General features: G+C 50.1%; 2 protein-coding genes across 17 annotated transcripts in view; both read right to left on the reverse strand.

Moving 5' to 3' along the window:
- Positions 1–2,562, reverse strand: part of EPS15L1 (epidermal growth factor receptor pathway substrate 15 like 1) — a 116,616-nt gene extending 114,054 nt beyond the window's left edge. For 9 of the 13 annotated variants that reach the window (XR_010153743.1, XR_010153742.1, XR_010153741.1 and 6 more), the window contains exon 1: positions 2,409–2,512. Coding sequence is in view for 10 of the 13 variants with exons in the window: in XM_016935391.4 (XP_016790880.2) it covers positions 2,409–2,441 (33 nt within the window). In the remaining 3 variants the exon portion in view is untranslated. Of the gene's footprint in view, positions 1–2,408 lie in introns of all 13 variants that reach the window. The other 4 variants (XM_063801310.1, XM_016935390.4, XM_054673102.2 and 1 more) reach the window with 4 other exon arrangements.
- The window catches only part of CALR3 (calreticulin 3), a 57,058-nt gene that overhangs the window by 27,286 nt on the left and 15,190 nt on the right, over positions 1–14,582 (reverse strand). For 2 of the 4 annotated variants that reach the window (XM_016935402.3, XM_016935403.2), the window contains 2 exons: positions 13,944–14,036; positions 12,392–12,605 (listed from right to left, as the gene is read on the reverse strand). In XM_016935402.3, coding sequence (XP_016790891.2) covers positions 12,462–12,605; positions 13,944–14,036 — 237 coding nt within the window. In that variant the 3' untranslated portion in view covers positions 12,392–12,461. Of the gene's footprint in view, positions 1–3,302; positions 4,320–12,391; positions 12,606–13,943; positions 14,037–14,582 lie in introns of those variants that run through there. The other 2 variants (XM_063801314.1, XM_054673104.2) reach the window with 2 other exon arrangements.

A 14,582-nucleotide genomic window follows, 5' to 3' on the forward strand; every position in this document is an offset into this window, starting at 1 on the left:
AAATCACTGAGATGCTGTTGGGGAAAAAAAATCACTCCTAAAGAGGCAGGAGTGCAGACCTTTCGAATTTACGTTGATATTCAGGGTCAGAAGAGTATATAAGGAAGGAGATTCTGAGATGATGTCATGGAGTACAGAACAGACTGAAAAAGATGCTGATGGGAAAAGTGCAGACAGGAGTGGGGGTGGAGAAAACACACCCCTCCTCCCCTAGGCTAGCCCGCTGGGTTATCCACTTTGCTCACCTTCACCTGGCCATCTGCTTGCCAAGTGTGCTCTGTCACCTAAATCCAACCAGATCACAGCCACCTGCTGCAGGGTGCTTCCCTTTTGCCCCCAACCAAAAATTTTGGAATTATACCCTTGGTTCCCCCAGAGTTATCTGTGAACCCAAGTGATCTCCTGAGCTAGACAGTAAGGGCCTGGGAGGGCCATGCCTCACACCTGGGCCAACAGTAACCCATGGTGTAGATTTTCACTCGAGAGCAAGTGTAAAGAAGTGCTGACATTTCCAAACGAAGAAAACCAGGCCACGCCTTCATTCAACAAATGTATAGGGAAAGGAACAGGAAGAGGCTAAGAAGTCAGTGACCTGGCCAGGCGCAGTGGCTAACGCCTGCAATCCCAGCACTTTGGGAGGCCAAGGCGGGTGGATCACTCGAGTTCAGGAGTTTGACACGAGCCTCGCCAAAATGGTGAAACCCCGTCTCCACTAAAAAAAAAAAACAAAAATTAGCCGGGTGTGGTAGCACGTGCCTGTAGTCCCAGCTACTCAGGAGGCTGAGGCAGGAGAATCACTTGAACTCGGGAGGCGGAGGTTGCAGTGAGCTGAGATCATGCCACTGCACTCCACCCTGGGTGACAGAGCAATACTCCATCTCAAAAAAAAAAAAAATTGGACAGGAAGTTTTAGAAAGATCCACGCCTCCCAAACTGGGAGTGCTTAGTGCTTTCTCATGAAATGATCTTAGGTGATTTTCCCCCGACTCCCGCCTTCCCCGCCCCCCACCCCCTGACTACATACTCTAAACTGTAGCACTTAGCTATTAACACCTATTATCGGTAGGACACTTAACAGTTTACAGAGCACTTTCATGTCAGTAACAAGAACTTGCTAATTAATAATCACCGGGTTTTAGCACTGTTAACTTAGTGACAGTGTTGCAAATTGGCTAGCTGTGCACTTCTCTCTCCTTGGATCAGCTAACCAGTCATGCAAGCATGCAACCGGCCTATCGGCTCTCTTTGGGTTTGGAATTCTTAATTGCTGCGGTCTCTACTCCCAAACGTCCAAATCTGGCAGAGATTAAATGATGACAGTAATTATAGGATCACTGAGTGCCTCTCATATGCTAGGCACTGTTCTAAGCGCTTTTTCACGTGCTTAATTTTCACATAATCCCAACACATTTTTATATCTCCATTTTCCAAAGGAAGCAACTGATGGGTGGAATGGCCAAGAGCTTCAACCAAAGGCACAGAGAAATCGGGGCTGGAGCCAAGATTTGAACACATGATCTGACCCTGTGTCCTCACTCTTAATCACCATGCTGTGCTAGATCATTCTAGCAAAATGCTTATATGGTGCTTTGCACAACACAGGTATTCAGCAAATAAAGGCAGCTGTGATTAGCATAACACAGGTAGTTTCTAGTTCCCACGAGTGTCACCTCCAGGAAAGCAGCGACCTTGTCTGTCTGGAAGAATGCAGCGCTCCCAGCACCTGACCCAACGCACATTTGAGGGATGGATAGAAAATGAATGAATGAAAGTCTCCCCCAAATAACAGAGCTGCCTACACATGGCTCTTTTTCGCATGTCTGTGTCGCGCTATCGATACTGCCCCTTCATAAGCGCATCAGGCGAATTTGAGGACACAGAGAGGCGCCCGGAGACGTGCGATCTGCGCCCGGTGCAGGGGTGGCAGAAGCAGCTTCCAAGGAGGCAGGGGATCAGTCTGAGATCGCACTGCTGCTGACGGGTCCGGGCTCCGGCGGGACCCTGCCCGCCCGGGCGCCGGGACCGGAGGGAGACAAAGACTCGCTGGGCCGCCGCGCCGACAGAAACGCTCGCACCCCTCGCCCACCTCTCCGGGATGCAGCCCAGCGCCTCCGCGGGTCCCCGGCCTGGGAGCTTCAGCGGCGGCAGGGTCCGGGCCCTGGGCAGAAAGGACACGCGCTGCGCACCTCCTCGCCTCGCCGGTGCCCGCGAGGGTCGCTCGGGCACGGGAGGCCGCGGGTCCCGGCCTGTCACCTTCAGGGCCGCCTGCCCACCCGCCCGCCGCAAGCCCTTCAGCACGCGCCGCCCCCGCCGCCGCCTGGCTGAGTCTCCCAGCGCCTCAGCCTCGCCGCACCGCTCGCCTTGCGCCCCGCACCCCGGCGCCGCCCCCAGGCCCGCCCGGCCCGTACCTGCTGGGAGAGGGGGATGAGCGGCGCCGCCATCTTCCCGCGGACTCGGGCTCCGAGCGCCGGGGGAACGGGGGCGGGGCTGCAGCCACGCGTGCGCACTGGGACGACGGGAGGGCGGTGCGCACGCAGCCTGTCCCGGGAGAGGGCGGGGCCGTAGACAGGGCCACGCATGTGCAGTCAGGCCGGGAGGGGCGGGGGCAGGGGCGGGGCCGCCCACACGCAGCCTGGAGGGGCTGGGCCTGAGGCATCTGCGTCTTCCGTGCTCTCTTGCCCGTGCCCCTACGCCTCCTTCCAACGTTGTTCGGACTCTCTTGCCCCTGGCCGCTGTCCGAGTCGACCATGCTGTGTCATCCATCCAGCCCATGCCGAGGCCTGGTTCTCTGTTAGGGATGCCGTGCCCCTGCCAGTGCGCCTGGGGAGGCGGTCGCCCACCCCGCGGAGGGTCGGGACCCTCACCCTGTCCCGCAAAGCGCCCTGTTCCTGTGTGTGTGCGCGCTAATTTGGGGGACCCGCACCCTGCCCCCCTCACCCTGCCCCGCAAGGCGTCCTCCAGGATAGCTGTTTGTGTGTGTTTTATAATCTGGGTCTGCCCCTTAGGGTTTTGGCTAAGCTCAGGCGCAGGACTTCACCTCTCTGTGCCGCTGCAGCACCCACAGTGCCAGGTGCCAGGCATGATTCCCCAGCTGCTCTGTGTGTCCTGGCAAGTAGTTGAACTCGCCTTTCTGGGCCCCTAGGCCCCTCTTCTGAAAAGAGAGAATGGTAATACGTGTTTGCTGGTGTTACACATCTATGTCTCTCACTGCCCGGCACAGAGCAGCAGGCACCTGATGCTTGCTGGAGTATGGTTATTGGAGGAAAAGCCCTACTCTAGAGGACTTTTTTAAATTTTATTTTGTCTCACTCTGTCATCCAGGCTGGAGTGCAGTGGCACGATCTCGGCTCACCGCAACCTCGCCTCTCAGGTTCAGGTGATCTCATACCTCAGCCTCCTGAGTAGCTGGTATTACAGGCAGGCGCCACCATGCCTGGCTAATTTTTGTATTTGTATTTTTGTTTTATTTTTGAGACGGAGTCTTGCTCTGTCGCCCAGGCTAGAATGCAATGACATGATTTCCACTCACTGCAACCTCCACCTCCCAGGTTCAAGGAATTCTCCTCTCTCAGCCTCCCTAGTAGCTGGGATTACAGGCGCCTGCCAACACGCCTGGCTAATTTTTGTATTTTTAGTAGAGACAGGGTTTCACCATGTTGGCCAGGCTGGTCTCAAACTCCTGACCTCAGGTGATCCGCCTGCCTCAGCCTCCCAAAGTGCTGGGATTACAGATGTGAGCCACCTCGCCTGGCCAAATTTTTGTATTTGTAATAGAGATGGGGTTCCACCATGTTGGCCAGGCTGGTCTTGAACTCCTGACCTCAAGCAGTCTGCCTGCCTTGGCCTCCCAAAGTGCTGGGATTACAGGGCATTTATTTATTCAAATGCTCCAGCCTGGGTGACACAGCGAGACCCCGTCTCAAAAAATAAAATAAATAAAATAAAAATAAATATACATTGCCTTCCATTGGCTATGGGCACCCAACATGTACGCCTCCAGGGCCAATTTCTATAAACAGAGTGAAGAAGGAAGTCCGATCAGGCAACTTGACCATAGCAACACAAGGTTTCTTCAGGGAAGGTTGGCCTCCCCTTACCAGGCATCCTATGATGGTGGCACAGTGTGTCTGGCCTGGCACCAGTTCCCAGCAAGCAAGTCAGAAGGTCAGCAATCTCAGGGGTGGGGACACAGCCTCCTGTCCATCTCCTCCTATCTGGTGTTTCACAAGCAGCTGCTCCAGCATCTTCAGTGATTCAGGGTGCCTCCTGCCGCTCAGATGAGCACTGCATGCTTTATGATTCATTCAGCCACCATTCACCTGCCAAACACGTGTTGAGCACTCTACCTTGGGCCAGACTGTGGCCTAGACACAGGTGAACTAATTGTGCATCAGGTCAACACACTCTGTACCCCCAGTTGACAGTCTAGAGCAGGGAGCTGTCTCATCCTGAAACTGTGTTAGAACCACCCCACAAGGGCTTGTTAAACACAAACTGGGGTTCTTAGGCTGATTGGTAGCTCTAGGTGAGATTTGACATGTTTGCTTCCTTATTTTTTTTATTTTTATTTTTTTGAGACAGTCTCGCTGTGTCACCCAGGCTGGAGTGCAGTGGCATGATCTTGGCTCACTGCAACCTCCACCTCCCAGGTTCAAGTGATTCTCGTGCCTCAGCCTCCCCAGTAGCTGGAATTACAGGCACATGCCACCATGCCCGGCTAATTTTTGTGTTTTTAGTAGAATGGGGTTTCACCATGTTGGCCAGGCTGGTCTCCATCTCCTGACCTCGTGATCCACCCGCCCCAGCCTCCCAAAGTGCTGGGATTACAGGCGTGAGCCACCACACCCGGCCACGTGATTTGTTAGAAATCTAAACATCGTGAACCTCCAGCCTACTGTGGTTGAAACAATTCCCCCAGCTGCACCTGTGGCCAGGGGTATTGTTTAAAGGTATTTTTGGCCAGGTGTGGTGGCTTACCTGTAACCCCAGCACTTTGGGAGGCCAAGACAGGCAGATCACCTGAGGTCTGCAGTTTGAGGCCAGCCTGCCCGACATGGTGAAACCTCATCTCTACTAAAAATACAAAAATTAGCCAGGCGTGGTGGCACATGCCTGTAGTCCCAGCCACTTGGGAGGCTGAGTCAGGAGAATCCCTTGAACCCGGGAGGCGGAGGTTGCAGTGAGCAGAGATGGCGCCACTGCACTCCAGCCTGGGCCACAGAGCGAGACCCCATCTCAAAAAAAAAAGAAAAGAACAATGTATAGCCAATCAACAGCTTAGGTTATTGTATGTAAATCCTCAATAAACACTTTAGGAACTGTCCCTTCTTTTTCCTTTAAGAACCCACTTGTGGGCCAGGCGGGGTGGCTCACGCCTGTAACCCCAGCACTTTGGGAGGCCAAGGTGGGCAGATCACCTGAGGTCAGAAGTTTCAGACCAGCCTGGCCAACATGGCGAAACCCCATCTCTACTGAAAGTATAAAAATTAGCCAGGCGTGGTGGCAGGCGCCTGTAATCCCAGCTACTCAAGAGGCTGAGGTAGGAAAAGCTTGAACTCAGGTGGCAGATGTTGCAGTGAACCGAGTTTGCAACACTGCACTCCAGCCTGGGCAACAAGAGTGAGACTCCGTCTCCAAAAATGAATAAATTAAATTAAATAAGACAGCCAGGCGCAGTGGCTCACACTTGTAAACCCAGCACTTTGGGAGGGCGAGGCGGGCGGATCACTTGAAGACAGGAGTTCAAGACCAGCCTGGCCAACATGGTAAAACCCCGTCTCTACTAAAAATACAAAACAATTACCTGGCTGTGGTGGCGGGCACCCGAAATCCAAGCTACTCAGGAGACTGAGGCAGGAGAATTGCTTGAGCCCAGGAAGCAGAGGTTTCAGTGAGCCAAGATCACACCATTGCAATCCAGCCTGGGCAACAGAAGCGAAACTCTGTCTCAAAAATAAATAAATAAATAAGACAACCCACTTGTCGCCAGGTACAGTGGCTTACACCTGTAATCCCAGCACTTTGGGAGGCCGAGGTGGGAGGGTCATGAGGTCAGGAGTTGGAGACCAGCCTGGCCAATATGGTGAAACATCAATATGGTGAAACCCCATCTCTACTAAAAAAAATACAAAAATTAGCAGGTGTGGTGGTGCATGCCTGTAGTCCCAGCTACTCAGGAGGCTGAGGCCAGAGAATCACCTGAACCCGGGAGGTGGAGGTTGCAGTGAGCCAAGATTGCACCACTGCACTCTAGCCTGGGTGACAGAGTGAGACTCTGTCTCAAAACAAAGTCAAAAACAAAAAGAACCCACTTGTAACTGTTGCTAATCAAAGCATACATTCAGGGCAACTTGAATCTATGTCTCCTGGACTGCAGTCCTCAACCTTGGCCCAAACTCTCTACTTATATTAACTTTGCCTCAGCTTCTTTTGTTACATCAATAGAGTAATGAAGGTTTTTAACAGTCTTGAGTGCTTTATCAGTACGTATTCCATAAGGAAAAGAGAAGTCCTTCTAGGTACTTCAAACAGAGGATATTGAATACAGGGGATTGAGCCAGGCTCTGTGGCTCACACCTGTAATCCCAGCAATCCAGTTGAGACAGGTAGATTGATACCAGCCTGGCCAACATGGAGAAACCCCATCTTTACTAAAAATACAAAAATTAACCCAGTGCAGTGGCAGGTGCCTGTAATCCCAGCTACTCAGGAGGCTGAGGCAGGAGAATTGCTTGAACCTGGGAGGGGAAGGTTGCAATAAGCTGAGAACTCACCATTGCACTCCAACCTAGGTGACAGAGCGAGACTCTGTCTAAAAAATAAATAAATAAAAATAAATGAATACATAAACGACTACAGGGGACTGAGTATAAAAGTGTTGGAAGTACTGGAAGAACAAAAGAGGAAGGTAAGTTTACCTAAAGATTCATAACTATATGAGGCTGCTAGCCTCTCTAGAGCTGAAAGATTAAAGCAGGGGAGGTGGCTGGGCATAGTGGCTCACGCCTGTAATCCCAGCACTTTGGGAGGCCGAGGTGGATGGATCACCTGAGGTCAGAAGTTTGAGACCAGCCTGGCCAACATGATGAAATCCCGTGTCTACTAAAAATACAAAAATTAGCCGGTTGTGGTGGTGGGCACCTGTAATCCCAGCTACTCGGGAGGCTGAGGCAGGAGAATCACTTGAACCTGGGAGGCGGAGGTTGCAGTGAGCTGAGATCACGCCACTGCACTCCAGTTTGGGCAACAAGAGCGAAACTCTTGTCTCAAAATAAATAAATAAATAAAGCACAGGAGGACCCATAACCCACAATCACTGTGCCTACAGAAGGATCCCAGATGTGTTCACCCTTGCTAGCCACAGTTGCCTCCACCATGATTGCGAAAGTCACAGTTGTTGTTGTCACCACCACCTAAGCCACTGGCAGAAGTCTGAAAAAATGGTTTCTCCCCTCTTTCTGCCTCCCAACTTTGTTCTAATAAAGCATGATAGGAACGTTGCCAATTGGCAACGGCGTCCAGGAAATGTAGCATGCAGGCTTTAAGTGCCAGTATCAGAGTCTAGAAGGGTGGTGGCCATAGAAACTCTCCAGCATCATCTTGTAAAAATAATCCAAACTTGGCTGGGCACGGTGGCCCACACCTGTAATTCCAGCCCTTTGGAGGGCCGAGGCAGGCAGTTCACGAGGTCAGGAATTCGAGACCAGCCTGGCCAACACAGTGAAACCCCATCTCTACTAAAAATACAAGAATTAGCCGGGCGTGGTGGCGGGTGCCTGTAATCCCAGCTACTGGGGAGGCTGAGGCAGGAGAATTGCTTGAACCTGGGATGGGGAGGTTGCAGGGAGCCAAGATCGCACCATTGCACTCCAGCCTGGGCAACAAGAGCAAAACTCCGTCTCAGAAGAAAAAAAAGAAAAAAAAAAAAGGCCGGGCGTGGTGGCTCACGCCTGAAATCCCAACACTTTGGAAGGCCGAGGCAGGCAGATCATGAGGTCAGGAGATCGAGACCATCCTGGCCAACATGGTGAAACCCCATCTCTACTAAAAATACAAAAATTTAGCCGGGCATGGTGGGGGGTGCCTGTAGTCCCAGCTACTTGTGAGGCTGAGGCAGGAGAATGGCATGAACTCAGGAGGCGGGTCTTGCAGTGAGCCGAGGTCGCGCCACTGCACTCCAGCCTGGGCAACACAGAAACTTCGTCTCAAAAAAAAAAAAAAAAAAAAAATCCAAACTTAATCATACACTTTTGAACCCTAAGAATTATGTTGAGCCTTGAAGAAAACGGGACTGTGTGATCTGAGCCAGACGGCATGTAACTACAACTTCTGCTTATAGATTATAGATTAACTCTCCTGTTCTTGCTCTGTAGATTCATTTCAAAAGACTAAATGGCATCAGCGTTAAGATCGCCCTCCTTCATTGCTGACCTTTCCTCTATTATCTTGCACCTAAATCAGACCAGATAGTGCAAAAGGTCCTGTGACTGTTATGTCCTCTATGTGAATGTTAAATATACCCTTCCCAAAAAGACCACTGCCTTGACTAATCAGATTACTGTTAACTATGTACTTGCCTTGTGTGAAATATGTAGAAACTCTGTCAAGCTTCCCAAACCTTACCTATATAAATGACCCCCAAACTTCCTCAGTTTGGAATGCTGATTTCCATTCTTTGGAATCTGTGATCCAGGGTGGCCGTCCTCAAACTTTTGTGCTAAACTAAACTCTACATTTAACCATATTTCCTGAATTTATTTATTTAGGGTTAATGTTTTGATGATCCAGATGGGATCTGAAGTGGAGTTCCAGTGATCCCTGCCACTTCTCACAATCAGAGCCTTTGTACTGTTACCGCAAAGGGGTCTTGATCCAGACCCCGAGAGGGTTCTTGGATCTCACCCAAGAAAGAATTAGTGCGAGTCCATACAGTAAAGTGAAAGCAAGTTTATTAGGAAAGTAAAGGAATAAAGGAATGGCTACTTCATAGAGCAGCCCCAAGGGCTGCTGGTTGCTTTTTTTTTTTTTTTTTGGGAGAAGTTTCACTGTTGTTGCCAGGGCTGGAGTGCAATGACGGGATCTCAGCTCACCACAACCTCCACCTCCTGGGTTCAAGTGGTTCTCCTGCCTCAGCCTCCTGAATAGCTGGGATTAGAGGCATGCACCACCACGCCCAGCTAATTTTGTATTTTTAGTAGAGGTGGGGTTTCTCCATGTTGGTTAGGCTGGTCTTGAACTCCCAACCTCAAGTGATCCGCCTGCCTCGGCCTCTCAAAGTGCTGGAATTACAGGCTTGAGCCACTGTGCCTGGCCAGGTTGCTCATTTTTATGGTTATTTCTTGATGATATGCTAGACAAGGGGTGGATTATTCATGCCTTCCCTTTTTACTTATTTATTTATTTATTTATTTATTTATTTTTTGAGACGGAGTCTCGCCCTGTCACCCAGGCTGGAATGCAGTGGCGCGATCTCGGCTCACTGCAAGCTCCGCCTCCCGGGTTCATGCCATTCTCCTGCCTCAGCCTCCCGAGTAGTTGAGACTACAGGCACCCACCACCACGCCCGGCTAATTTTTTTGTATTTTTAGTAGAGACGGGGTTTCACTGTGTTAGCCAGGATGGTCTCGATCTCCTGACCTCGTGATCCACCCGTCTCAGCCTTCCAAAGTGCTGGGATTACAGGCGTGAGCCACCGCGCCCGGCCCCCTTTTCAGGCTGCCATATACAGTAACTTCCTGATGTTGCCATGACCTCTGTAAACTGTCATGGCGCTGGTGGGAGTGTAGCAGTGAGGACCACCAGAGGTCACTCCCATCACTATCTTGGTTTTGGTGGGTTTTAGCCGGCTTCTTTACTGCAACCTGTTTTATCAGCAAGGTCTTTAGTGCTGACCTCCTATCTCATCATGTGGCTAAGAATGCCTTAACCGCCTGGGAATGCAGCCCAGTAGGTCTCAGCCTTATTTTACTAAGCCCCTATTCAAGATGGAGTTGCTCTGGCAGCTACCTGATTTATGAATTGTTCTTTGCTCGGTTACACTCCATGAAATTTAATATGTCCAGAGTTTTTCCTCTAACAAAGTTTAAAGTGAAGTTAACTAGAATGAAATAAGATTAAAAAGTCATTTCTTGGTCCCACTAGCCACATTTCAAGAGCTCAATAGCAACACGTGACCCGGCATGGTAGCTCACGCCTGTGATCCCAGCATTTTGGGAGGCTGAGGCACGCAGATCACTTGAGGTCAGGAGTTCCAGACCAGCCTGGCCAACATGGCGAAACCCCATCTCTACTAAAAATACAAAATTCAGATGGGCATGGCGCATGCCTGTAATCCCAGCTACTTGGGAGGCTAAGGCATGAGAATCGCTTGAACCCAGGAGGCAGAGGTTGCAGTGAGCCATACTCGCGCCACTGAACTCCAGCCTGGGCGACAGAGCAAGATTCTGTCTCAAAAACAAACAAACAAAAAAAGCAACATGTGACAAATTCTCTTGGACAACGCTGCTCCCAACGAATCTTCAGAGCCTGAGCCAGTCTCACTCACCGTTTTTTGTCTTGTTAGCTCCAGTTTATTTTATTTTTAGAGACGGGGTCTCGCTCTGTCACACAGGCTGGAGTGCAGTGGCACGATCATAGCCCACTGCAGCCTTGACCTCTTGGACTCAAGCGATCCTCCCATCTCAGCCTCCCAAGTAGCTGGGACCACAGTCATGTACCTCCATGCCCAGCTAATTACCAAAAAAAATTTTTTTTAGAGACAAGGTCTCTATGTTGCCCAGGCTGGTCTCAAACTCCTGGTGTTAAGTGACCCTCCCTCCTTGACCCCCCAAATAGCTGGGATGACAGGCACAAGCCACTACACCTGGCCTGACTCACCTTTGTACACTAATTGGTACCAGCACTTTCTCTCCAGGTCTGCCTCTGATTCTTTTCACACTACTCACCCTGTTCAGAGGTGAAAGAGGTAGGCAATGTTTGCCACCCTTGCATTAGGAGGAAGGGAGTCTTTAGTTTCTCAGAGTAATAATCAATCCCTAATAATTGGTGAAAGTTGATGTAGCCATCATCAGAAAAAATCCAGGTGCAAAGGTCTGCCAACATTGACCAGAGTGAGAGCAAAATTCTGCAGAACTTCACTTCCCAGCCAGGCTTTTGAAACTGATCAACTTTCTTTCTTTTCTTTTCTTTCTTTCTTTCTCTTTTTTTTTTTTTTTTTTTTTCTGAGGTAGGGTCTCATTCTGTCACACAGGCTGGAGTGCAGTGGCACAATCTCAGCTCACTGCAATCTCCACCTCCCAAGCTCAGGTGATCCTCCCATCTCAGCCTCCCGAATAGCTGGGACCACGGGTGTGCACCGCCAAACCCAGCTAATTTTTAGTATTTTTTGTAGAGGCAGAGTTTCGCCACATTGCCCAGGCTGGTCTTGAACTCCTGGACTCAAGCAATTTACACACCTCAGTCTCCCAAAGTGCTGGGATTACAGGTGTGAGCTACTACACCCGGCCCACACTGGTCAACTCTCAATATTCTGTATATAAATTCCAATTTATTTGGCTTATTCATAACATCACTAGATTCCAAATTTCTGGTGTCACAAATTTGATTATTTTCATCATGAGTTTCAGTATGATTATGGGCCTCTTCCAGAAGAAGACTGGGCCAGGAGCAGTGGCTCACACCTGTAAGCCCAGAGCTTTGAGAGGCCAAGGTGGGAGGATGGCTTGAGTCCAGGAGTTCAGGACCAGCCTGGGCAACATGTGAGACTCCCATCCCTATAAAAATTAAATTAAAAAACAAAAAATATGGCTGGCTGCAGTGGTTCATGCCTATAATCCCAGCACTTTGGGAGACCAAGGCAGGCGGATCACGAGGTCAAGAGATCAAGACCATCCTGGCTAACACAGTGAAACCCCATCTCTACTTAAAATACAAAAAGTTAACCGGGTGTGGTGGCGGGCGCCTGTAGTCCCAGCTACTCAGGAGGTTGAGGCTGCCTCCAGCCTCAGCCTGAAGTACCTGGGACTACAGGTGTGCACCACCACATCCAGCTACTTTTTGTATTTTTAGTAGAGACGGGTTTTCACTGTGTTGGCCAGGCTGGTCTTGAACTCTGAGCTCAAGTGATCCGCCCACCTCAGCCTCCTAAAGTGATGGGATTATAGGCATGAGGCACACTGCCTGGTCAACTTTAATTTTATAAAAAGACTTTTGGGAGTTAAGAAAAGGGGATCATGGTTTTGGCCAGACCCTTGCTGGCCTCTGGCTTCCAGCGTGTAAAATTGTCAAGAGGGAACTTCTCAGTGCAAGGGGGTCACCAGGGGAGATACAACCTACCCCACCCAGAAGCATGAAACACTTTTCAAAGAAAATTGGACAAAGTGCCATGTAGACATTTGAGTTTGAAACATAGATTAAAGTAGCAATGAGATTTTACCAGTCATCCTTATATCCAATGGGGATCACTAAAGTTCATTCCTTCTGTGAAATTGATTGAAGTAATGTTTGTGCCTGTTAATTTTTCCCGACAGCAGCTCTTCCTCCTCTTCCTCGCGGGCCTTCTTCATTTCCTCCTTGGCCTGTATGGCATCCATCTCCCTTTCTGGACCCTGGAGAAAGAAAGAAAAAACATAAGCCCCACCGGGTGCGATGGCTCGTGCCTGTAATCCCAGCACTTTTGGAGGCCGAGGCAGATGGATCACGAAGTCAGGAGATCGAGACCATCCTGGCTAACACGGTGAAACACAGTCTCTACCAAAAATACAAAAAAAAAAAAAAGCCAGGCGTGGTGGTGGGCGCCTGTAGTCCCAGCTACTCGGGAGGCTGAGGCAGGAGAATGGCCTAAACCTGGGAGGCAGAGCTTGCAGTGGGCTGAGATCACTCTACTGCACTCCATCCTGGGCGACAGAGCAAGACTCTGTCTCAAAAAAAAAAAAAAAGCAAAAATTAGCTGGGCGTGGTGGTGTGTGGCTGTAGTCCCAGCTGCTCGGGAGGCTGAGGTGAGAGGATCATTTGAACCCAGGAGGCGGAGGTTGCAGTGAGTCGAGATGGCACCACTGCACTCCAGCCTGGGTGACAGAGCAAAACCCCGTCTCAAAACAAAACAAAACAAAACAAAACAAAAAAAGCCCCAGAGGCCAGGGGTTATGCTTCCATGTGGCCAAATGCATGTCAGTACTCAGGCAGACCCTGCCTTCTAGAAGCTTCCTCACCACCTAGGATAGGCTGAATAAGAAGAACCTGTAAAGATTTCATGTCCTGGCTGGGCGCGGTGGCTCACACCTGTAATCCCAGCACTTTGGGAGGCCGAGGCAGGCAGATCATGAGGTCAAGAGAGCGAGACCATCCTGGCCAATATGGTGAAACCCCGTCTCTACTAAAAATACAAAAATTAGTTGGGTGTGGTGGCAGGTGCCTGTAGTCCCAGCTACTCGGGAGGCTGAGGCAGGAGAATCGCTTGAACCGGGAGGTGGAGGTTGCAGTGAGCCAAGATCACGCCACTGTACTTCAGCCTGGCGACAGAGCGAGACTCCGTCTCAAAAAAAAAAAAAAAAAAAAATTCATGTCCTAATCCCTGGAACCTGCCAATATTAACCTTACATGGGGCCAGGCACAGTGGCTTACTCCTGTAATCCCAGCACTTTGGGAGGCCAAGGCAGGTGGATCACCTGAGGTCAGGACTTCGAGACCAGCCTGAGCAATATGGTGAAACCCCCTCTCTACTAAAAATACACAAATTAGCCGGACGTGGTGGCATGCGCCTGTAGTCCCAGCTACTTGGGAGTCTGAGGCAGGAGAATCGCTTGAACCCGGGAGGTGGAGGTTGCAGTGAGCCGAGACTATGCCACTACATTACAGCCTGGGTGACAGAGCTAGACTCCATCTAAAAAAAAAAATTTACACAAATGACTTAGTGATGTAGGAAGAGTTAATCACGTGCTTCATACCTTGGTTTCGCCCCAGGTGGCCTTGCCAAAATTATCTGCATACTCTTCATCATCTGTGATCAGAAAGTTATCAAAAATGGTTCCAGATCTCACCTGCAGATGAAAATAAGGCCTTCATTATTATGCTTTTATTCTTTATTATTTGTTTATTTTTCATTTCTTTTTTCCTTTGGAAATATATGAAGCTCAGGTGACATTTTTTATATTTTAGAGATGGGGTCTTGCTATGTTGCCTAGGCTGGATTTGAACTTCTGGGCTTGGCCAGGCGTGGTGGCTCACACCTATAATCCCAGCACTTTGGGAGGCTGGGGCAGGTGAATCACTTGAGGTCAGGAGTTCAAGACTAGCCTGGCCAACACGGTGAACCCCATCTCTATTAAAAATACAAAAATTACCAGGTGTGGTCGTGCATGCCTGTAGTCCCAGCTACTTGGGAGGCTGAGGTGGGAGGATCGCTTGAACCCGGGAAGCAGAGGCTGCAGTGAGTTGAGATCGTGCCACTGCACTCCCGCCTGGGTGACAGAGTGAGACTCAGTCTCAAAGAAAAAAAAAAAAAGAACTGGGCTCATGTGATGGTCCCACTTCAGCCTCCCCAGTAGCTGGGACTATTACAGGCGTGAGCCATACTGTCCCTGGCT

This window comes from Pan troglodytes, chromosome 20 (assembly GCF_028858775.2).
Source record: "Pan troglodytes isolate AG18354 chromosome 20, NHGRI_mPanTro3-v2.0_pri, whole genome shotgun sequence".
NCBI classification, from domain to species: Eukaryota; Metazoa; Chordata; class Mammalia; order Primates; family Hominidae; genus Pan; species Pan troglodytes.